The sequence below is a fragment of the Orbicella faveolata genome, unplaced genomic scaffold (assembly GCF_042242905.1).
Source record: "Orbicella faveolata isolate gen_17 unplaced genomic scaffold, um_ofav_v1 contig_13, whole genome shotgun sequence".
Taxonomy (NCBI): Eukaryota; Metazoa; Cnidaria; class Anthozoa; order Scleractinia; family Merulinidae; genus Orbicella; species Orbicella faveolata.
The window spans coordinates 18,979,922-19,004,063 of NW_028301540.1; the positions used below are offsets into that span (position 1 = coordinate 18,979,922).

The window sequence follows — 24,142 nt, forward strand, 5'->3', positions numbered from 1 at the left end:
AAAATTACCTTTCGCTATAAATGCTTGATTAATATGTTGTTGTTACTGCATCTGTTAGAATTTTATTCAGTTGTACTCATGAACCTATATTTTCTGTTTATCCACATCAAAGTGAGAATTCTACAGAGGGTATTCCTGAAGGGTTTTTTGATGATCCAAGGCTAGATGCTAAGGTATGAAAGTCAGTCTTGATGAAAATAGTCTTAAATAAAACCTCATGGATTGATTAAGTTTACATTTTAATCACCACGTATAATAATGCATAATAATTATAATAATTAACAATGTTATATGATATTTTATTATAAGAACCTTCCCAGCATCCTTTGCAACTGAAACATTTGTGTGTCAAATAACTTTGTCACCTTTGAAGTCTGGGGAGAATGCTACGGTATGTGAAAATAACACTTTCCATGAAATATTTTTTCAGCATACTTGACGTAATGACGTTATCAGTCACGTGACTATTTTTAAAAGTGTGTTTTATCTCAGTGTGAGGATAGAGGTTGAACAATTGCAAAGCACTTCGTATATTTAAAAGGGTAGTGCTTTAAATCATTTAGAAATGCCCAGTTGACTTTTGCCATCTCACAGTTAGGGGGAGCTATTTGCATGCAAAAACTACATCAAGTAAATGGAAACATGCCTATGACACGAGACAAGCTACCAGCAATCCGTGGAGATCTCGTAAGAACGGATCCAGACTGGGAAAACTGGGATTTCGTCCAGTTATGCCAAGTGGTGAAACAATGGACAAGTTGAAATCCAGTCGACTCCAAAACAATAGACAAAGACACATCAGATCAACACAATCACAAACGGAACCGTGACAAGCTGTTTCAACTATGAGATCACGATCAGAAGGAATGCGTCACAGATCAGCTAAATATCAGAAAATTACTAGCATAGAGTAATGTAGACAAATACTAACAAGAAAGAAAGTATGTTTCAATTGCGCCATGCCAAATCATCGAGTGAAAGAGTGCTTCAGCTAGACTACGTGTCAACACTGCCATAAATGTCATCACACTTGGATATGTGACTCAACATCAAAGGGGGACCATCCAAAGCAAACATCAATGAGTGTGCGCCAGAACAACGAGGGCATTTTGCCAGTGACTCCCATGCTGGGAGCTCGCGTGTCTCTGCTAAACTGCTGGATCTACTTAAGAAAAAACCATACAAGACCAAAAGGAAACATGTGGATATGCTCATTAGTTCACAGGTGAGGCTTAAACAGTACGATGCAGTCAAGGGATCCCCAGATGGCAGCTTTCAGATGGATGTGAAACTTACCAAAGTGAACAAAGCAGAACTGTTGACAATTGACAATCCGAAACATGCAAGAAAGGAATCAAGATAGAAGACACAGACACCAAAACACAACTTCCCGTACATGTTGTGCTAGGAAGTGGCGAATATGCTTGGATCAAAATGAAAAATGAGGCCTCTTATCAGTAAAGATGGAGATCCAGTAGCAGAGAAGATGAAGTTAGGATGGTTCATTATGAGCCCCAGAGCAGAATTTGACAAGAGTACGATGCTACTGACGCAAATGTCCCAATGTGATCATGAAGATCTCTGCAGGCTTGATGTGCTCGGACTAGCAGACTCGCCAGAACATGAAAATTAGCATAATCTTGCTAGAGGCCTAATCAGCCTCATCAACCCAAGTTGAAATAAAGTTATCTAAGTTATCTATCTATGACCAGAGCATAGTGCATGCTTAGTTCAAGCAAAAACTTAAACACTCACCAGTAGGGTGGTACGAAACTGGATTACCATGCCAAGGGAACAGGGCTCGAAATTAATTTTTTGGACTACTAACCCTTCGGGTCAGTGCACATAAATTTTACTAACCAAATTTTGAAGTTCATTATCCAAGAATCTGTTCATGAATCTTAAATATATTAATCAAAAATTGTGCAAATGGGGCGAAATAATGTATGGATGGTTCAAATTACACAGTGACCTTTAAAATAAAATATAGATGAGTCAACACTTTTTGCATTGTCCTTTCTTTTCTGTTTTTCTGTTTACTTCGACGAAAATACGACAACCTTTGTCATTTATGTAAGTGTCCCCCAAAAAGACAAACCATTTTTAACATGGAGTTTACATAAAATCTGCAAATTCACTAAATGGTCGATCTACTGTTTCCTCTTCATAACTTTCAGGCGACGGTATTTTTCTGAGAAAACTATTCAATGATTTCTGCACCTGTTCTGTATAATAACCAGTTTGCACTAACGAGTCACTTCCAGAAAAAAAGAAAAACAAAACAAATGCTGAAATAAGCAAAATGGCGGAAGTAATTTTATTAAGGCTGTGTCCAGATCTCCCCATCCAAAGGCCTGGTTACCTTGAGTTCTGCAAAGTGAGCGTTTTTCGTTGTGCGATTATGATTTTAGCATATCTTTTAGAACAACAAATTGTTCAAGATAGAAAACAATCTTATGCAAAAAAAGAAAAGAAACATCAGCCTTTCATGAAAATTAATATTTATTTGTAAGAAAATTTTCTATGAATGATAATAATTCTTAACTTAATGAAAATTTTTGCTAGCCATGTCAGGTTACTTGGGCACATTTTTAGTAACCAAATGTTGAAAACCACTAACCATTGGTTAATGGGTTACCATTAATTTTGAGCCCTGGGAAACCACCCAGAACTACCAACAAACAAACAGGGAAGCTTGCAACGCCTGTCAAATCTGATCAGAAAACTGCAGCGCAACAATTTCAACAATGAGCATGATGCAATTATACGTGAGCAGCAACAGAACAGCATAGTTGAAGTTGTGCCACAAGAAATCAAAGGAAAGGAATTTTACATTCCACACAAGGCAGTGATCAGGGAAACAGCCAAAACTATCAAGATGGGCATTGTGTATGATGCCTCGGCAGATTCACCATCGTTGAATGAGTGCCTCATCGTTGAACGAGTCCTCCATTGCAAAACAAGCTGTGGGACATCCTAGTGAGACAGCATACCCAATAGCAGTGACCACCGGTATCCAGAAGGCTTTCTTACAAATTCAAATTTGTGAGTGTGTATGGGATGCATCGAGATTCCATTGGAAGAAAAGTGAAATCGCAGAGTTAGAGGTACTACACTTCACGCGTGCATTGTTTAGTCTCGCCCCATTGCCCTTTCTCCTTGGGGGAGTTATCGAGGCCCATCTCGATGCTTGGCAAGAGCGAGAACCAGAAATGGTGGCAGAACTTCGACACAGCTCATACATCGATGATCTCCTATCTGGTGGACAAAACGCAAGCCAGGTGCAGCAGCACAAAGAAGCAGCCCTCCAGATATTCAACGGTGCAACGTTTAAACTCCACAAATGGCACTCCAACATCACACAATTAGAAGAAGGCACAGAACCCATGGTTGGCCCTGAAGAACAGACATTTGCCAAGCAACAACTTAATGTGAAACCGAGTGAGTCAAAGATGTTGGGACCGACATGGACCAACCAGCAACATACCTTAGCAGTGGTGATACATGTAGAAGAAGTGCAACCAACCAAAGGAGGGATATTGGGGAAGATAGTTAAGATTTACGATCCCTTAGGACTGATGGCACGTTGACTCTAACTGTAAAACAAATTTATCGTGAAGTATGTGTAACCAAAGTATCCTGGGACACGAAGATCAATGAAGAACTGCTACAGCGACGGAGAAAATAGGAGGAACAGTTACTCCTTGAGCAGCAAGTACCACGATCAATGGTATGTTACTGAGAAGCAATACAAGAAGTAGAGCGGCACTCTTTCTCGTCAGATACTCATCAGAACGAGGGGAAGGAACAGCAGTTTACGCAGTAAAATGTTTTCCGCCAACAATCAGGCAACGCTCAGTCTGTAGTAGCTGCCAAGGCTTGTCTTTCCAAGCAAGGACTTACTATTCCATGCCTAGAATTGATTTCGGCACACATGGCTACCAACCTGTTAATGAACATGCTCAATGCCCTAGAGACCATGTATGGATGGCTAGACAGCACTGTTTCATTACATTGGATCAAGGGAAACGGGCAGTACAAGCAGTTTGTTACAAATCGAGTTGCCAAGATATAGTTGCATAAGGAGATCGAATGGAGATATGTGCCCACAGAGGAAACCCTACAGACCTTGGGAGCAGAGGTGGATCAGTTCAATCAGCCTATTGGCAAAGAGGTCCAGAGTGGCTGCTAAACAAGTCTAAGTGGCCAGACAACCCAGTCACACAGTCATCCCCAGCATCAGAAGTTGAAGCCAAGATCATAAGAGAAGTGTTAAACCTGACGCAAACTAAACCTGATAAAGACGAGTTCGACAAACTCCTCGAACACACCAACCTGTGACGAACCTTGAGAGTCGGCGCATGGGTCAAGAGATTCATTTACAACCCCAAGCATCAAGACAGAAAACTTGGACCTCTACTCACAGAAGAAATAGAGGGCGTATGTGTATGGTAGATCCAGAGAATTCAACAGCGAGATAGAGAATCTACACGTTACCCAAGGTTAGTGACAGCTCAACTTATAACCCAGTGCAAAGGGAGTGATGACATGTCATGGACGGATACAAGGACAGACTCCAGTATACTTGCTAAACAGCTCAAGGTTCACAGAAAAGCTGATCCAACAAGTTCATCACCAGATGCTCCATGGGGGAGTTGGTTTAACAATGGCAGCCATGCATGAGAAATACTGGGTCCCCAGGCTTTGCAGTGTAGTCAAATCAGTGCAAAGTAAGTATTTCGGTTGCAAGAGATTCTGTACCACACCGGCAGCAATACCAGTACCAGGCCAGTTGTCTGAAGACTGGACCACAGTTGGTACAGCATTTGAAGTCATGGGTACGGACTTCGCTGGACCCATCAAGTGCAAGATAGACAAAAAAAGGAAGGAAAGGCTTACTTGTTGATTTTTGCGTGCAGCTTGTAAAGAGCCATTCACCTAGAGTTAATGCCTAACCTGGAAACAGAGAGCTTCATTACATGCCTCAAGGGTTTAATCGCTCGTCATGGCAGACGACGGGTTACCTACACAGATAATGGTGGTACCTTTGTGAAAGCTGAAAACTGGCTTCACCAGTTACGGAAGGACGAGCGCCTCCAGGGTCTTCTAGAAGTGCCCCTGGTAGGGGGGTCAGTTTGAGCGGTTGATCCAAGTCATCAAAACCTCCATGTACAAAGTTATTGGTGGAGCTACTCTAACCTGGCCTGAGCTCAGCAAAGTCTTGCTCAATGTCAAAACACAGATTAACTGCTGCCCGTTGAGCTATGTGGAGGATGACATTGAGCTACCAACCTTGACCCCTTCAACTTTTTTGTTCCGGCGAACAAACCAGTTATCAGAGGAGGAGGCATGGAGAATCAAAGACCAAGATATCTGGCGACATGTTAATTATCTGCAAGTATACGAGGATAAAATGTGGAATCGCTGGCGAAGAGAATACCTTACAGCATTGAGAGAGAGACATAACCCAGCACACACAGTCAGCAAGTTTCATCCAGAGCTGGGAGACTTTGTCATCATGAAGGCTGACAACAAGAACTGTGGAACATGACCACTCACCATAGTGAGCCAGATCTACCCTGGGAACGACGGCGTCGTGCGCACAGTGCAACTTAAAGACTGCCAGCAGTACACTTCAATGACCATTGATTTCATTCAGTCTATCAGTGGTCACAAAAACACGCACTATTAAGTGTTCATCAAGAGTTGCATCAGTCAACTAAAATATTAATGCAGACAGACCATTCATTTTCTCAGTTATTGTATGACAATGTGAAGCATTAAAACTGATCATACCAGACATAAATTACTTAGTATCCAGGCTCTCCTGGTCAATAAAGCTTGATTACTGAGGTCTCATGATACCTGGTGTAACAAAACCTTGCAATGCAATGGGTATGAGGTCATACAATGTATACAGGAAGAATTTGAGCCAGTTGCACATGTAGGTGCTGCCAATGTATATGTATAGGTTTTCATTGTAAGAACTTCACCTTTTTTTACTCGAAATCTAGCCCTCCATATGTAATATATGTAGCTCATAAGTGAGCCTTTTAGTTTAAAGTGGTACTATGACGAAAATCGCATCTTTCCTATCGCAGCCATTTTAAAACATAAATAAGTAGCCTGTGTGAGAAGAAAAATGCTGTTTACTATATTCAAATATCTCTTTTCGTTCCAGAGATATTCAAGTTTTTAAAATATGCAAATTAGGCCAGTGATGACATCATACACTCGACCAAATTTTCATCAAAGATGATGAAGAAAGATATCTCAGCCAATTTGGATCGGAAATGTTTGATTCTTTGCAGTAAGATTCTACTAAATGTGCTCCACAATATGAGCTTAACAGTTTGGTTACCATGACAACATACTGGGTTCCAGACCTTCCCAATATTAAAGGCATTTCTGGCCACCTTTGGTGTTCCATTTTGATATTTGCAAATGGTGCCTCATATGCTTGATCCAGCAAGCATATAAATATGTTAGCTCAAGTTTGTGGCCTCATGTAATGTTTTGCGAGCTGAAAATCACTAACATATTGAAATCAAGTGGGTGGGGACTGGAAGAGAGTGAGTTGCCATGGGAACATAATTTTTTATAGCGGTAGGTGTGTTTCCTGTAGAACTACTAGCCTACCAAGTTTCAATGGTCTGTGCTGCAAATTGACCAAGATAGCTCTATTTATATACTTGATATAAAATTGGGTCGAGTGTATGACGTCATCAGTCATCTCATTTGCATATTTTACACATTTTTCAAACTTAAATATCTCCAGAACTAATGCAGATATTTGCAAACGGTAAACGGCGTTTTTATTCCTTCATGGAATTCTATGTGATACACCTAAAAAATCAAGGAAGAAAAATTTGATCATAGTACCACTTTAAAACTGCTACATCAATGCACATGATTTCAGTCTTCTTGTAAACAGTCAGAAGAACACTCTTGAGTAAAAGTGATGAAATATCTTTGCATAAAAGATCATCTCAATTTATTTATGTATGCTACTTTATCAGTTGCAAAAACAAAGTTTGAAAAACTTTCTGGACTGAATTGAATTCCTAGGCAACCCATTACCATTGTGATTCTTCCAAGTGCTCTACCAACTGAGCTGTTGACTGAAGTCAGTTGTCTGGCACAAAAACAAAAATCAGTCTAAACAAAAACACCTTTACAATTCTGTTGATAGTTTTAAAATTCAAAATACTTCTGTGGCATGTTCATATTGTTCTGATGCAAGAAATGTAGCTTTTATATTTCCGATGTCACCATTAGTTGAGTACCATGGGGTGGTTGAGAAAAGAGTAATTTTCTGCCCCGTCTAATTAATTTTTTCAGTGAATGGCCAATGACAATATGTAATTAAGTCATAAAATTTAAGGATAAAAACATTTATTGACTCTTCCCTACAAACAGGAAAGAGAAATTACACATACGATGGGCCATAATGAACAACCCTGTAAATATCAACATAATGTCCTTACATCATGTGCAGTTTTGTAAACATAAATAGAGTCACAGAGAGAGAGAGAGAGAGAGAGAGAGAGAGCTATTGGAAAGAGCATAAATTATATCGGAACCTTTTTATCAAGTTTTGTTTTATTTCCGACTTTAAAAGTCGTCGAACAGTAAGCAATCAAACTTTTCAAATGCAATTTTCACCTGTAGGATATTTTTATAATTATTACAATACAAACATTACTTAAAATTTATTTTTACAATACTACATTACTCATAGTAACTCTACGATTAATGCTACATTACTTTCATACTACATCAATTACAATTCTAAATACTATATTACCACATCACTATGTAGCTACCTTTCTGCATTACCACATTACTACATTACTACATTCCTACATTGCTACATTCCTACATTGCTACATTCCTACATTCCTACATTGCTACATTGCTACATTGCTACATTACTACATTTATTTACTACATTACTAACATTGCATTATTCACAGTAATATTATGCATTGTTAATACAGAAAAGTTTCCTTTTTAGTGCAGAATGCACTATTGGGATGGTTTTGGGGACTGCCTGCCGCTAACGAACTAAGGCGCTAAGTGTAAACTTTAATGTTTGTTTAATTAATTAATTTCAATTAATTAATTAGTGTAGAGACAAGGAAATGGTGGGGGAGAGCTGGGAGAGGTACACATGTACCCTACTTAAAACGTGTTATATCTACGTCAGCTAGAAGTAAACATCGCAAAGCTATATATTTGTTTCAAGTAACCCCTTGCTCTCCTTGTGGTACTATTCTCTTAAGAACAAAACCAGTTCTCTCTAAATACATGCGCAGATTAGTTAGCATTTGTCTTCTATCCATTAGGTGGAGGATACATTGCATACGGGATAACACACAAATGTTTAGTAGTTTTCCTTATGGTAGAACCCAACTGTAAGAGGCATGCATTCTAGCATCATAAGTGTTGCATACTATGTTTCCACGCGGTTTTTTATGTCACACAATGTCAGGTACTAGGTAGCGCCACTTGTCCCTTTTTAGTGCAAAAGTTAAACATATCTTTTAGAATTACCCACAGGTCGGTTCAACAAATATCATCTGCTGTTTTCAAACTACAATGGTATGTTTGTCAGGGTTTAAATAAAGAAGGGAAATGTGAAGTTTCTCATTAGCAGCTTATTTATTTCTTGCCTTAACTGTGTCTGTAAGAGAGACCAAAAAGTTCCCAAGTTAGTGGCTTTAATATTCAGCAAATTGTAAATTTGTGACAAAAGAAACCAGGAAAGTGCTCAAATATTGCTGTAGACTCCGTGGCATCTAATGAAAGCACAAATTAATTTAATCAGTCTTTGAGGAGACTCGTTCATCAATGCAGGATAACATCAGCCAAGTAGCGCTGTTTACCTTCAACACTTCTCATTGAAATGCTTCCCAATGGTATCAATCGATATTGTTGTGTATTAATTTTGAATTGTTTTATTGTTAACAACAAAGGTGGCAACAGAAAAAGAAAGTGGTATTCCGTGACTATCTGATAATTAAATTAGTCCCTGTTCATCTGTGATATGAAAATTTACATTTTGAGGAAAAACAAAATTGTTTCTCTTCCATTTCTTCGTCAGATATTTAACTTTCTTTCATTTATCCCCAAAACAAGCTTATCTTCCTTGTGTTTTGGAGAAAACAAGAGTTTCATGTTACATACCTTTGCAAGGAAAACAAAAGTATCACGTTACAAAGTTGGCACGAAGAGCTAAATTGTCACGTTTGTTCAACGAATTATTGAATTTAAAATGAACGAAAATCATCATAAAACACCAGAGTAAAATTTAAAAGCTGTCATGACAAACAGTAATTGTACGTAATTTTCAGACCTTGAATGAAAATACAACCTTGAAACGTACTCACTGCTAAGGGGAAAAGCCCTAGCAGACTACCAAGGTAGATACAAACCGGAAGTGAACCAAGCAGGGGTGAGTACTTATGGGACTACCGTGCCAGAACTATCGATGGCACTCTGCACTATCTGAGATTGTCTCACTGGTTAGTTAATTAACAGTAGTATTACTACACCTTTTGCTGTTCATTTACAGAAAATATCCATTGATTTGTGTTCAAATAAGTTCGTCAGTCAATAAGTTCATTAGATTAAAAACGTAGAAAAAAGGATCTCACATAGCTTCTCTCTAGTTTGTTACAGAATCCATTTAAGAATGGCTGACTGTTGGGACCAAGAAACGCCAGTCAACGACCCATTTGGCAAATTGCTCATATTTTGCACAAAGATACCCTTAGGTGACCTAATTCTAAAAATCATATTTAATGGTTCCAGCAAATTTTTATTTTTCAGAAATTCACAAAAATTTGAAAGCGTGGTCAAATGCGGTTTTCGTATAATAAAACGACCAAAATAAGGTGTTTGAGTGAAGTGCTGCTAAGGTCTTAAAATAAATTCAATTGACTTCAAACTTCCCACAAATGTGGAACAACCATTCAAATTCATTTTTCATTTTAAACTAATCTCTGATATGTTGGTATAGCGGTTTTCCGAACCAATTTAAAAACACCTCTGAAGCATGTTAAAAATGGCGGCAAAATATAGGTCATGTTTAACAGCTTTAAAGTGCATCTGGTACCTCACTTTTCGATTATTATATTTTACAGCCATGAACTATCATTATTAAACAATAATAAAAAATACCATGCCAAGTTTCATGCTCGAACTCGCAGTATTTCCCTCTGAGAAATTCGAAAATCTACATAACATACTCAGCTCAAATGACACATGATATATTCATGAACTGAGGGTTAACAACTTTAAATTAATTGGCTTGAGTAGAAAAAAATCTAAAATTAATTTAAATCACGTCTGATTTATAGCTTAGGCCTTTGGAAAGATCCTCTTGCCTGTGATTAACAGTGTGATCTACTGAAAGTCGAATTTCAAGCTCGGAATTCCTCTAGGTAGTATCATCAGCTGAAATTCGCTAGCACTTATGCAAATCAATTGACAAGTTAGCGCCGAACATTCCAAAGGCAGATTTCCTTAACCCTAGCCTTCTTAACATCTCGCATTTTATCTAACACAATTACAGAATAAACTAAATACCATGTAATTGTAAAGCAGTTCACAAAAGAGGTTTGAGCGACCTGAAGTTACTTGCGAACAAGAACTCGTGGGAACTATTCACTGTTTTATGTCTTACTTGAGCGGTTCGTCGTGTTGGTCGGTATGTGGAATGCTTGACGATGTACTACAACAATATACTTCTAGTTAAAATCTAGCAAATGCTCAAAAGAGTGGTGTTAGAGCATGTAGATAAACCTTTCCAACAAATACCTCCTTCGATAAATGATCATGTACGGAAAACATATGACTAAATGTACGTCCACCTTACTGCATATGACTGTACGTCCACCTTACTGCTAGACCACAATATAAGGGAGCAATTCCCAAACCATTTACTGGCAGTATTTCCTTTATACATATTATCATGAAACGTGTAATTGTGTAGTTGTCATTTGAGATCGAGAACAATGTAATGCAATCCCACCGCCAATATTTTTTGTCTTTGAGGGATGGGGGAGCAGGTGGCGGAAGCAGTATAAAAGAATCATAAATAAGTCAGCTGCTTCCTTGTGGAAGGCTGTTTCCAGAAAATTCGCTGTTCAGGAGATCTATGTTTCCTATGAGTGATTAGCCAATCTAAACGTACTGTTGCACTGCGTATGCGCTGGCAGTGCCGGAAACAAAGTGCATTAGATCATCTATTTTTAAGTTGACCAGTTGTCTGCCAAGCCTCAAGTGCAATTTTTGCATCAGAACTAGTCAATGGCAATCATGCTACGGCAGCTATATTTTGCAGGTTGCAGGTTGAAATTTAATTATAACTGGAAACTGCTGGCACTTAAGGACGGTGCCTACTTTTGTTAGTGCACACACATTCTGCGCATCACGCAAGGCATGGTTTAAGTGCCACGCGCGCGCTGGGTTGACATGACACAATCAACTACGCTACCAAGTACAGGACTAAATTGAAAGCAAAATTTTCCTTTTGTGACCAAATCAAGTTTAATGAACCTGTACTTGAACCAGGAACACCAGAACTGCAGCATATCGCTAACCACTGTCAATGTCTTCCAGCTGAAAAACTAGCTGTTATCTGTCGAAAATTATACTGAAATCCAACTGTAAACATGTACCTGCAGATGGCGTAGTGCACACGCAAAACAAGTGCGAGATACGCAAATGTTTCACTTACTGGGGAGGTGACAGGAAAAAATGTAACAGGCACCATAAAAAGTTTAAAGAAGGATCAATAACTTTAAAAAATGCGTGGTTAACCCTATATTTTATGTTATGAAATGGAAGTGGCAAGCCTACTCAGCAGGTGATTAGTTTCTGGTTGTGAGCAAAAGATATTTAGACTGTATTTTAGCTGAAACAGAGGAAGGCTGTCAGAGATGCTAAAAGTGCTGTTGCAATGATTTTGTTATTAAAAACATACCAAAAATGGCTTTTAAGTTACCGTTTACCATGTAGTTTTCAGATCTTTATAAATGTGTTTGCTTTTCTGTATGTAAAGGCGAATTCTAAAGAAAGCTGTGAAGAAATATCCTCTCCTTCTATTTTCAGAAAATGCTGATGTCAGCATTTTTGTTGAGATTCAGGGCTAATCATCTCAAAAAAATGCGTGGCTACCCTCTTTTTTCTTTATGGATCCTGCTAGCCCTTGCAAAGATCTACTTTTTCCGCAAGGTCCTAACCTGGCACAAAAACCTTTCTATTTAGTAGGCACCGTCCTTAAAAGAAATGTACAGGTGGTAGACTTACTGTGGCTGTTACATAACACTATTTACAATCGCTCCGTAAGGTGGCTTCCACCTAAGTGCCACATCGGCTGAAGCAATGGGAGGAGAGTATATTCCTATTATTTTAAGCCTGCAGTGAATTATCGTTTTTGAAGAAACATCTGAAAAGTCATCTGAAATATCTGCTGAATTTGGTTTCTTCCCTGTGAGTACCAAAATAAAAGCACACTGAGGTTGTGCTAGTATATTCCATCAGTTAAAATCTTAAGACTTATATTATTTCATTTCTTTATTTATTTGCTTCATTTGTGATGGCAATCGTCTGTTGTTGAGGGAAGACCCGAGCTAAATCTGGAATGAATGGAAACATCTGTGGAGCGGCCATCCAGATGGCTTTGGAGAGATTTCACTGGTCTCATGCAATCAGCGTGTCGATCGATAAGTACTTTTATTATATGGCTGCGTCTCACAAGGACTGGGAACTACCAAATTCACGAATTTGATTGGCTGAAATTGATATTGACCGCAGTCTGGATTTTCCCATCTAGACCGGCATGTAGATCGGTTTCATTTTGCATTGAAAAAGTAGCAAACTCAAATACAAAAATATTCACCGTTTTCTTTTATTTTCTTCTCAATCATTTATGGAAGTGCCAAAAGCCTGATGACAAAAAAAAAGGTAAAGAGGACGAGCAAATTTCGGCAGGTTAAAGTTAAGCTCATTTCCTTTTGCAAGTAAAATGTCAGCAAATCAGTTACATTAAACGAATTAAAGTTTTCTTCTTTGCCATATAGTAAACATCTTATTAACCAAGCTAAGTTGGTCTGTATGGGAGAATCTTGACCTCGGTTGTGTGTACAGACCTCACTGCGTTCAGTCTGTACTCACGACCTCAGTCAAGATTCTCCCATACAGACCTCCTGCTCGGTTAATAAGAGCTAAATAGCGGATCGACCGTGTTTCAATACGCGAAAGACGTGAACTACTTTATGTAAGAACCTCTGACGAGTATATAGGTTATTAATTATTTTTAGTGCCAGCGGTTTTCCAGTTTACGAATAAGAAGCCATTTTTCTAAACATTCAACTATAAAAAATTGCGATAAAATATTTCGAAGCATATTGAGAAAGTTAAAAATTTCGTTAAAAAACGACAACGTTTCGACGTTGAGCTAACGTCATTATCAAGTCAAAATGATAGTTGATAAAAAATGTATAAATAGTCGGTAAAATAATAGTTCAATGGATGTGTTAAAATGTTTAAAGTTAAACAAAGAGTTTTGCACGGATGGAGTCAGTTTGCGTGTTCAAGCTTGGATTCTGTTCCTTTATGCAAAGCATCTCATAGATGAGGCAATCAAATTTCTAACTTAGAATCAGCTTGGAATCCAAGCTTGAACACACAAACTGACTCCATCCGTTCGAAACTCTTTGTTTAACTTTAAACATTTTAACACATCCATTGAACTATTATTTTACCGACTATTTATACATTTTTTATCAACTATCATTTTGACTTGATAATGACGTTAGCTCAACATCGAAACGTCGTCGTTTTTTAACAAAGGTTTTCCAGTTAAAATTAAATTTCAACCTGCAACCTGCAACCTGCAAAATATACCTGCCGATCATGGTATGTTGAAAGCATTTGTTTACCACACGCTCTTGCCATGGATATTCTTTTGGTTGTTAGCTGGGTAACAGGGATCAGTATTGTGAATTATTTTTACGTGAAACTTTAGTTCAAGAGTTGAACTTTAAGAAAAGTCCGGCGGGCCCAGGCAGACCCCGCCATTTTAATGGTCAAAATCGGACTTGAAGTTGGGGCATTTTCCTAGATTTGTCAGATGTTCACGGTATTTCACGGGAGTGATTGTGTGATTTCTACCCTTGTTTTAGAGTATAATTTTGTGGCTTGGCTTGTTCCCTTTACATCTCAATGTTTTCTTGTTATGTTATTTTTTTGTAGTGCGTATGTCATCCGTTTGTTTGGCTAATGTTCAAGATTTTTGGATCCTGCTTTGGATGCTAGGCCATTAAAGATATCATCTCATTTACAGTGAATTTTCACTATCATGATCACTGCCCGTCTCAAATTGTTATCTCTAACAGAAATTTACTACTCTTGGATCTGATGTTATTGTTCAGTCATTTATGGCTGATAATTTTTGATCTCCCACTTCTTTATGCTTGTTTTCCTTTGAATGTTGGTAGTAGTGGGAGACTATACATCAATAAATGATAAGTCTTTCATGTGTATAGTTACGCATAATTGTCAACCCACCTGGAGCAGAACCAGCCAATGTGTTTGAAGCAAATGCTGAATTACCAGCTGGTATTCTAAAAGATTATGGGCTTGGAATTAACTTTGCTTTATTTCCTAAAAACTAAATTTATCCACTTACTCTGTAGTGATCAAACAAAGGAAGCTACAGCATGCTGCTGTTTAGGATATCAAATTTAGAATGGAATAGACCAAAACAGAATACATAGTGACATAATGCAAGTGACAACTTAGAAAGCTGCATGGCAATCCCAAGTTTTAAGAGCTATTGCAAGTGTTCAACATAGTGCATCTGCCTGTATTTTAAAATGTTGTTACAATTTAGTTATCGCAGTCAAAACATCTCACTACAGATGATCGAATGATCTAGGATACAGCTACATGCTAGATTATTCTGAATTCAGTTGGTCACAGTCATTACGAGTCAACACAAGGAAGTGCTGTGGAGACTGTTTTTGGCAAAATATTTAACAGCCAATGTAGGAAATGTTAATATCAGTACATGATCACTATGTTGTTGACCACAGGACTTGCAGTAACTATAAATTTTAAACTGACATAAGTTTCAAATGACCTGCGGAGCACTGTTCTGGGTGAAACAACGGACTTTCATCTGAATACTTTAAGCTTGAACGTGGGGTACGACAGGGGGACCCGCTCTCTCCTTACCTCTTTGTAGTTACTATAGAAACATTAGCAATTGCGATTCGACAAAATAAAGATATAAAAGGTATCTCTATTGGGAGTGAGGAGACAAAAATTCTTCAATACGCAAATGATACGACAGCAATACTTGCCGACACAAGCTCTGCTACTGCTCTTTTTAGGCTATTAGATGATTTCAAGATTGTCTCTGGCTTACAGATTAATTGTTTTAAAACGGAAGTTGTGTGGATAGGTTCTTCAAGGAACTGCAAAGCACAGCCTTTTGGGATTAAATGGCCTAACGAACCAATAAAGGCTCTAGGAATTTATTACACGTATGATCAAAAATTGCTTATTGAAAAGAATTTCATAGAAAGATTAGACAGTATTAAAAACCTGACTAGAATTTGGTCCTCAAGAGGTCTTTCTATTTATGGCAAAATTACACTTATCAAATCTCTATTAATCCCAAAATTTGTTTATGTGTCATCTTTAATACCTACCCCACAAGAATTTGTAAGTCAGTTAAACCAGTTATTATTTCAATTCTTATGGAATGGTCCTGATAAAGTCACTCGTAGATCGGCGATAAATGAACACTCCAACGGAGGATTAAAGATGATTGATTTTGATAGCATGATAATATCGCTTCGATTGGCATGGCTAAAACGAATAGTTAGCTCAAATGATGGCACCTGGAAAAGGTATCTGACATATCACCTAGAACGCTTTGGCGGCCTTTTCTTGTTTCATTGCAACTATGATGTTAGCATCCTTCCACTGAATATTTCTCTATTCTATCAAGAATTACTGCAGTGGTGGTCAGAATTTAGAGATATGTTCTGTGCAGAAAAAAACTGGCATTATATTCTTTGGAATAACAAACAAATACTCATTAATAATAAAACAGTTTATTATAAAAGCTATTTTGAAGCTGGTGTAGTTCATATCAACGATCTATCCTTTGATTTAAATAACAAAGATTCCTTTTCCCTAGTTTCTAACAGGATTTCGAAAACTAATTTTTTAGTTTGGGCTGGTCTTCGATACTCCATTCCTTCCATTTTAGAAAATAGTACTCATAAATTAACAACAGGTGAACTTTCTCTAAAAATTGACGAAAATATATTTGATGTGACAAAGAAGAAATCTAAAGACTATTATACTTTACTTGTAAGCAGAAAGGTTCTTTTTCCAACTATTGTAAACAAGCTGCAAAATGAATTTCATTTTACACTCGAGGAAGTTAAACAAATTTTTACGATCCCGCATAGTGTTGCCCTTGAAGCATATGTTAAGGCATTTCAATACAAAATTCTTAACTCCATTCTTTACACTAATGCTAAACTTTACAAAATTGGCTTTAAAATGAACAACTTGTGCTCATTTTGTTCATCTGAACCAGAAACGCTATATCACTTCCTGTATCTCTGTCCTTACTCGATAGATTTCTGGCGTGACTTCGAAGTATTCTGGCACCAACTTTTAAAGGAAAACATTCGACTTTCATTGCAAGATGTTTTAGTTGGAATGATACCACAAAACTCCCATTCTGCTAAGCTGCTAAACTATCTAATTATAACTGGGAAATTGTACTTATGGGATTGTAGAAGAAGTCAAATTCTTCCAAATATATATATGGATTTAAAAAGAAAATTGCTGTAAAATATGAAACGGAAAAATATATAAGTCTGCATAGTAAAAAAACAAAGGATTTCTTTGAAGCTAAATGGATAGTGTCGCCTCTTGTAAAAGCTTAATTATTGAAAGGTGTTAATATGCATTCACTTTCTGTATGTTGACCTATGTAACACTAATTAATATGTTATTTACATTATATTTTGTAAATATTTAGTTATAGTTTGTTGGAATTTTTTATTTTTGGTTACCGTCTATTGTTAGTGATATTGGTGTTTTTAGTGTTGTAATAACATTAGTTGTAGTAGTATTATTAGTACTAATTAGTTGTATTATATTATTAGTATTAGTAATATTAGTTGTTATTATAATTATGTAGGTAAGTAACTAATTTGCTGTATTAATATCAATTTGTTTCAATAAAGATTTAAAAAAAAAAAAACTGTTCTGGGTGAAGAGCTCCCTTTAGTTTACACAACTTGCATTGAACCTTAAACTTCAGCAGAGGTGTGATATGAGGACACACAATGAAGGCAGGTCAGGACCATGAGCTGTTCATTCATTGCTAATTCACCGTGCCTATCATTCACAATCTTCCAGTTTACTAATTTATAGGTGAACTTAATGTTGGCTGCTGTTTCCATAATATGGTTTTTGTGCTATTTTGCTGGTTTTTTGTTGTGCTTGTCAGTACTTTGAAAATATTCAGTTTAAAAAGCATACTTTGGAATTGAATTACCGGTATTATTTGCAAGTAAAGGTAAGTCAGTTTTTTTTTTCACATCTCCCATCTGCAATTTTAGTTGCAACCGCTTTAAATAGCATGAGGTATATTATTTGTCCAAAGCATTTATCTCATATATCTCAACCAAGCCCTCTTTCCATTGAGCTCGATTTCCCTTTTAGTTGGCCTCACATGTACTGAGAACCCAGGAATGGACACTTGGAGCAGATGCAAGTTACATCCAACACCTAAGCACTAGGTGAAGAGAAATCTCAAACTCTCGTCAGTTTGAACATTGATATTGCCAGTGGCAATGAATGAGGCAAAGTCATTGGTAGACCTTTTACTTTAAACACATCCAAGGAAGTTGAGCAAGACCAAAATCGTGTTATCCCATTGTCTGCAAAATAGATCCACACAGTACATATTTAATCTTGGATTTGTAAGTTGAACAAGAATTTGCTGGAAGTGTGACCTGGTACAGGGGACAAATACAATTATTTTTTACCACTTACATTAAAGCAAAACATACCCTACTTTCCCCATTAAGCATCTAGTTTTTTAATTCCATATATTGCAAATTATTTATGTTACTTTGAAAGAGCCATAGCCCATTAGCAAGCTGTTTATGATTCCTTTTGGTTAATAAGGAAAGACAGCAGGCGAAACTCGATTAATGAAGCTTTACACAAGTTTTCAAGGACAAAACATTGCTTAGATTTCGAATTATTTAACCCTTTTCTTCATAGGTTTTACCTCTCAGCTCTCTTATCATCGAACGAAAACATAATATCTGTCAACAACCATGCTTTTGGCAAGCAATACACTGATACACTTCATACACAAGTCGAGATATCTAAGAAAGAAAGTGCCGAAGGTAGGTTCAATTCGGGCACGTTAAGATCAAATTAAAAGAGGTCAGAAATGGAAATAATTTATCTTTCAACCATAGAGATTCCATGAACCACGAAGGTTTGATTCCTAAAATCATCTGTTCAGCACTGAAAATGGTGGCTTTGTAAATTGATTAGAAGTCATCTACAGCTATTACTTGGCATGCGGAACATTTTATATGGATGTCATTCCAGATTTCTTTCAGCATCGGATGTGAGCGAACCTCCTATAATTCATATTTTCACATCACCATCAGCGCATGGTGGTGTTTGCCGTTCAGCAATCAGATGAAAATGAGCTCCAGGAAAATTTCTCCCGGCATGCTTTGCGAGTCATGTCCAACACCGCCTGGCGGCGGACAGGAAATTAAACAAAGTTAACACACAATTCTTCGAAAACTTCTAAAAACAGCTTTTATATAGTGGACATTGTTTTTCTACTGATAGCAGTGAATTGCCGGGATTTTAATTAATGATAGCCTTTTATTTTCGCCATTGAAATTGATTTGTCTCTTGTTCGTGTATAATTATTGTGTTATTTGCACCCAACACATTGGCATAGATTTTCGTTTATTTTCTAAGGGAAATACTGCAAGTTCGAGCATGAAACTTGGCATGGTATATGTTTAATAATGATATTTTAAGGTTGTAAAGTAAAATAATCGAAAAGTGAAGTACCAGATGCATTTTTATGCTGTTAAACATGACCTATATTTTGCGGTTATTTTTGACACGCTTCATAGGTGTTTTTAAAATGGTTCGGAAAACCACTATATCAACATATCTGAGATAAGTTTAAAACAAAAAATAAATTAGAGTGGTTGTTCCACATTTGTGTGAAGTTTGAAGTCAATCGAATGTATTTTAAGACTTAAGGAGCACTTCGTCCTCTCACCTTATTTTGATCATTTTATTACTCGAAAAACCGCACTTTAGAACAGGTAATTTGGCAGTCAGTAAGCCGTTTGTTTTGAGTTTTACAAGGGTTAGTCTGTTTAGAGCTGACGCACTTTTGATAAACCATTCTGTTTGTTTTGGTAACACTTAAAAAGACATTAGTAAAGCATTCATAGTTTCCTTTTGAAGGGAACTGCATTTTACCGTATTTCTCAGGTTTTTTTATAGATGACATAGCACCATAAAAGGTGAGAAAGTTCGTTTTGACATCAAAGCGCTCCTTAAATTCATTAAAGGATAGAAATTTGCTTTCATCCCTCATAAAGTGCCTGACCTTTTGAATTCCCTTAGCAGACCATGATTTGTAATAAATTGGCTTCTTCCCAACCTTTACAAGAGAGTTGTGCCATAAGTTTAATGACAAAAGGTGTTCTACGGATTTTATTGTATCCTCAAAACACGTTTCTGTCCATATTTGCACGATTTCAGTAACGAAAGGGTCGGGCACATTGATGTATTTAGAAACGTCCTTTCTGTCAAGGTTGCCTCTGAAGAACTCTACTCCACCATAATCTTCAAATTGAAAGTCAAACAGCAGCTTCCATTTTCCACTATTATCGTCGTTTAAATATTTTCTCACCCAGGATAGCTTAAGTGCTTTATTGAAGGAGCTTCAAGCACCTTAAGTCCCCCATTTTCATAGTCATTAATCATAATGCTTCTCTTATTTTGCCTCCCTTACCATCTCAAAGAAATTGATAGAAAATGCTATTGATCTCATCCAACACCTGTTGATTGGTTGGTAAGGGAGAGAGCACATAAACAAGCTGTGAAGCGATTAGGCTTTTAAGCACAACAATTTTTCTCAAGGAGGTTAGGCGGTAGTATTCCCAGCAGCTTAAACAACAACGAATCTTTTCTAATTTTTCTCTGTGATTTTCACTTATACTTATTGTTGGGTTTGTTTTTAGGAAGAAATAATAGTGGCTCTTTTCAAATACTGTATTAAAAATTCTACAACTTCACACAAAATTATGCTTCATTATTGAGAAGAAATGCAATTTTAAAGCTATCTAAAAAATTGCACGTTCTAATCATGTGACCAGTGATGTAACAACCACAAGGTTGCAAAGAGTGTATCTTCACAAAAATATAATAAAAATAGCCCCCTTAACTGTGACATGGCAGAAGTCATGTGGCCATTTCCAAATGCTCTATAGCATTACCCTTTGAAATATGTGAAGCGCTTTCCAGTTTTTCCATACCTGTCCTCACACAGGGGTAAAATGCACTTTTAGACATGGTCACATGACTGGTGAAGTCATCACACCAAATTTGCAAAAATATCTATTTCATGGCAAGTGTTTTTTTTATGTAATACAGCAACCTCCCGGATTTCAAAACTGACAACGTTAGTTAACATGCAAATTTTTCAGCTGCATAGGATGCTGGGAAGGTTCTTATTATAATTATAATATTGTTTTTAATTATTTAGGTTTTTAACGCACTAATATTTTTCTGTTTAGTACATGCGTGATCAAAATCCTCTTTCAGTTGAAAATAAGCTGTAAATAAAGGTAAAAGTACTTACCTCTATAACGTTCGTTTGTATTTTTAAATTTTGCTCTCTGTCACACACTTTAGATCCGAAAAGTGGAATACAAGGATCCAGCTGAGGAGGAATGGGAAACATTCCAGAAAGTAATGCAAGTGGAGACACAGGTAGTTACAGTACATTGTCATCTTGAACAACATTTAGATAAGAATGAAACATTTAATGATTATTGATATACACAGATTCAGCCCATCACTGGAAGTTGCATGGAAGCAAGGCCTAAGGGCCAAGGTGGAAAATATGGTGGCTAATATAAGCATTTAAGTCACAAGTGTTGTGCTGCAGCATTGTGTAACAATCGCTCTGATAGCAGGAAAGATCTAATTTTTCACACGTTTCCGAAAGATCAAATTCTAAGGGAAACATGGGAGATAAAGATGAAACATGGCGACAAAAAATTCACTTCCAACAGAGCCCTCTATTGTTGTTTGGAGCACTTTGTCGAGATGGACTACAGAAAGATTGCCCTCTTGTTGCAAGTTTAACTTCCATTTGTCCAGCTGTTAATGTTTCAATAAATGATGTTTTCAACTGTTGAGGGGATTGTTACAAAAATGATGTCAGTTAACCATGTGATTTACTGACATGTTTGATATTGGGGGGTACAATGGATTCAGGAAATTGTGCAATATTTGATTTCTTTGGCACTTGCCAGTGGGTGGGAACAGCTATATCATTGGCAATGGAACATTGTTCTTTGCCATACCCTTCATCGTTTAGCCTTCCTTGCCCTTGGTTGGTAAGCTGGCAAGAGGACTGTAATATTATTTCTTCAGTAGTCAGTGAAGTAATGCTCACAGAGGTCCAGCTTGTTTGAGCAACAGATGAGCTGCTATGCACAGAGGTTGGAACAAGTGAATTGGGAGCAGTAAAATCCTGAAGTTGTTCATGAATAATGGAACCTTTAGCAACTTTGCCAACTATAGTCATCACTGTTTGGATTGACTTGTGATATGGTAACATTGCTCCAAAGGGTATGTGGGGATTTATGCTGTTAAGATCATGTTTCAATTTAAGAATGCCATCAACATCAAGATTCTGAAATTTGGGGGGCCTGGGATCATAAAATTGTGATTGTAATCCTCTTTTCTTCCTAGCAAATAGGTCAGAGGCATGGCTTGGTTTTACAAGGGTTGAGACCATAACTGGAATTCTACCGCTCTTTTATTTCCTTTCCCCCATTGCCTCGGCTTCGATGTGCAGCATCTGTTATCAGGGGTGGAAATTTGTAGTTGCGAGTTTCTCATCATGTTCTCAAGCTTCCAAATTATAGCCATTACATGACAGCAACACCCACAGTTGCAAGGGGGACATTGCCTTTCACATTTTGCTGCCTGGATCTTGGGTGTTTCTCTTCTGTTGATGACCAATTTTACTTTGTACTTAACATTTCTTTTGTAGGATGTCCAACAAGAAGGGTGCAAATAAATTATATTTTTTTCCACGTTGTTATATACCTGCATTTCATCTACGAAGTTCATCATACGAAGACCCTTGTCATTAGAGTTTATAACAACTTCAGCGTTTGCAGATTTCTTTGATGACTTTCCTGAATTTTTAACTTGTTCGAAAGCATCCATAGGCACAAAGGATGGCAAAACAGAAAAGTCTTCTGAGAATAGCGTGGACTTGTCCAGTGGGTAGCTATCAAAACACGTACTATTGGGGCTGGTTTGCCCAAGGACATTCTGCTCAGTTACACTGGAACACACTGGAGCGCTTAAGCCTCTCAAGCTTTGCTTTCATCAGGGTCAGGATCGTAAACCTTGTCTCCGTAATAGGGTATTGCATTGAATGCTTTTACTCTGCACACAAGGGAATACAAAAAGCAAGTAGGTAAGTATTCACCTGGAACAGTGCAACGCACATAACCATCCAGAAAACAAACAGCAAAACAAAATATCGAACTTACTTTTCAACGGGATCTTCTTTTCTTCTGCATTTAAGCCAGAATTTTAGCTGCGGTACATTCCATTTACCTACATCTTCTGAATTACCGACCAAAAAACATGGGATATCATCTGGAGTGAGATTTAAACTCATTTCTTGCAAGGCTTTGTCTTCCATGACACTTAATTTTCCCACACAACTTTTAAGACTTGCGCCAGATGGCCCTTAGGCGTCACTTCCATGTAACTTCTGGTGATGGGCTGAATCTGTGCATTGCAAAGGACTCGAAATACTAAGTACACTGTTTTAAAAATGTGTTGAAGTGTTTGTTCAGTTTTGGAATACTTCTGTTACCTCGAGCAAATGCTAAAGCCAACTATTTCAAACAGAAGATCGTGGAAAACAAAGATAACATAAAAAATCAGTGGAAAATATTGAAGCCAGTCACACAAGCACTGAGCCATGTAATCATTGACAATGGGTGTGATGATTATTTTACATCATTTACTTCTTCACCAATGGAGATGAACTTGAATTTTACACGTCTGGTTGCAAATAACTAGCTCCTCCATCTCATCAACAACAGCATGTCTGAGACTGTCACAGATGTCTTCAAAATTCCAACAATGACAGAGAGGATAATTGAAAATGACTGGAAGAATATCCCATCTCACAAAGCCACTGGCCTAGATAGCGTCAGTGTTCATATACTAAAAGAAACTCTACCAGCTGCACTTCACAAAAAAGATTCCACTACTGACTTCCAATCCTTTCTAAACCTCTAGAACAACACGTATCTGCAACTTATCAGAAACACCTGTTAAAGTATAATCTGCTGTGCAAACATCAGTCTGCTTGTCGACCTAATTATTAATGTGAAACTGCAGTAATTAACATTACAGATCGTTGGCTCAAGGAATTGGACAGAGGAAAGCTTATTGGAGCCATTTTGCTTGATTTAAGCAAGGCATTTGACTTAGTCAATCATGACATTCTTCTATCCAAATTATCAATGTGCTTCACTAGAGAGTACACTATGCAATGGTTTAAATCATATTTGAGCAAATGCTGGCAGAAATGTATTGTATTAGGGAAAACATCAATGCCACTTCCTCTAATGTACTAGGAGTTCCACAGGTATCCATTTTAGGTCCATCATGTTTTTCAATGTACGTAAATGATTTGCCACTTTCTATACAAAATTCTGAAATTGATGTATGCCAATGACACTACCATCTGGTCAAGTGGTAACATGTGTGA

At 37.3% G+C, this 24,142-nt stretch overlaps 1 protein-coding gene across 4 annotated transcripts in view; it reads left to right on the forward strand.

Moving 5' to 3' along the window:
• The window catches only part of LOC110060524 (zinc finger protein 830-like), a 103,355-nt gene that overhangs the window by 68,271 nt on the left and 10,942 nt on the right, over positions 1-24,142 (forward strand). For all 4 annotated transcript variants that reach the window (XM_020767312.2, XM_089284941.1, XM_089284940.1 and 1 more), the window contains 2 exons: positions 113-173; positions 21,022-21,099. In XM_020767312.2, coding sequence (XP_020622971.2) covers positions 113-173; positions 21,022-21,099 — 139 coding nt within the window. The remainder of the gene's footprint in view (positions 1-112; positions 174-21,021; positions 21,100-24,142) is intronic.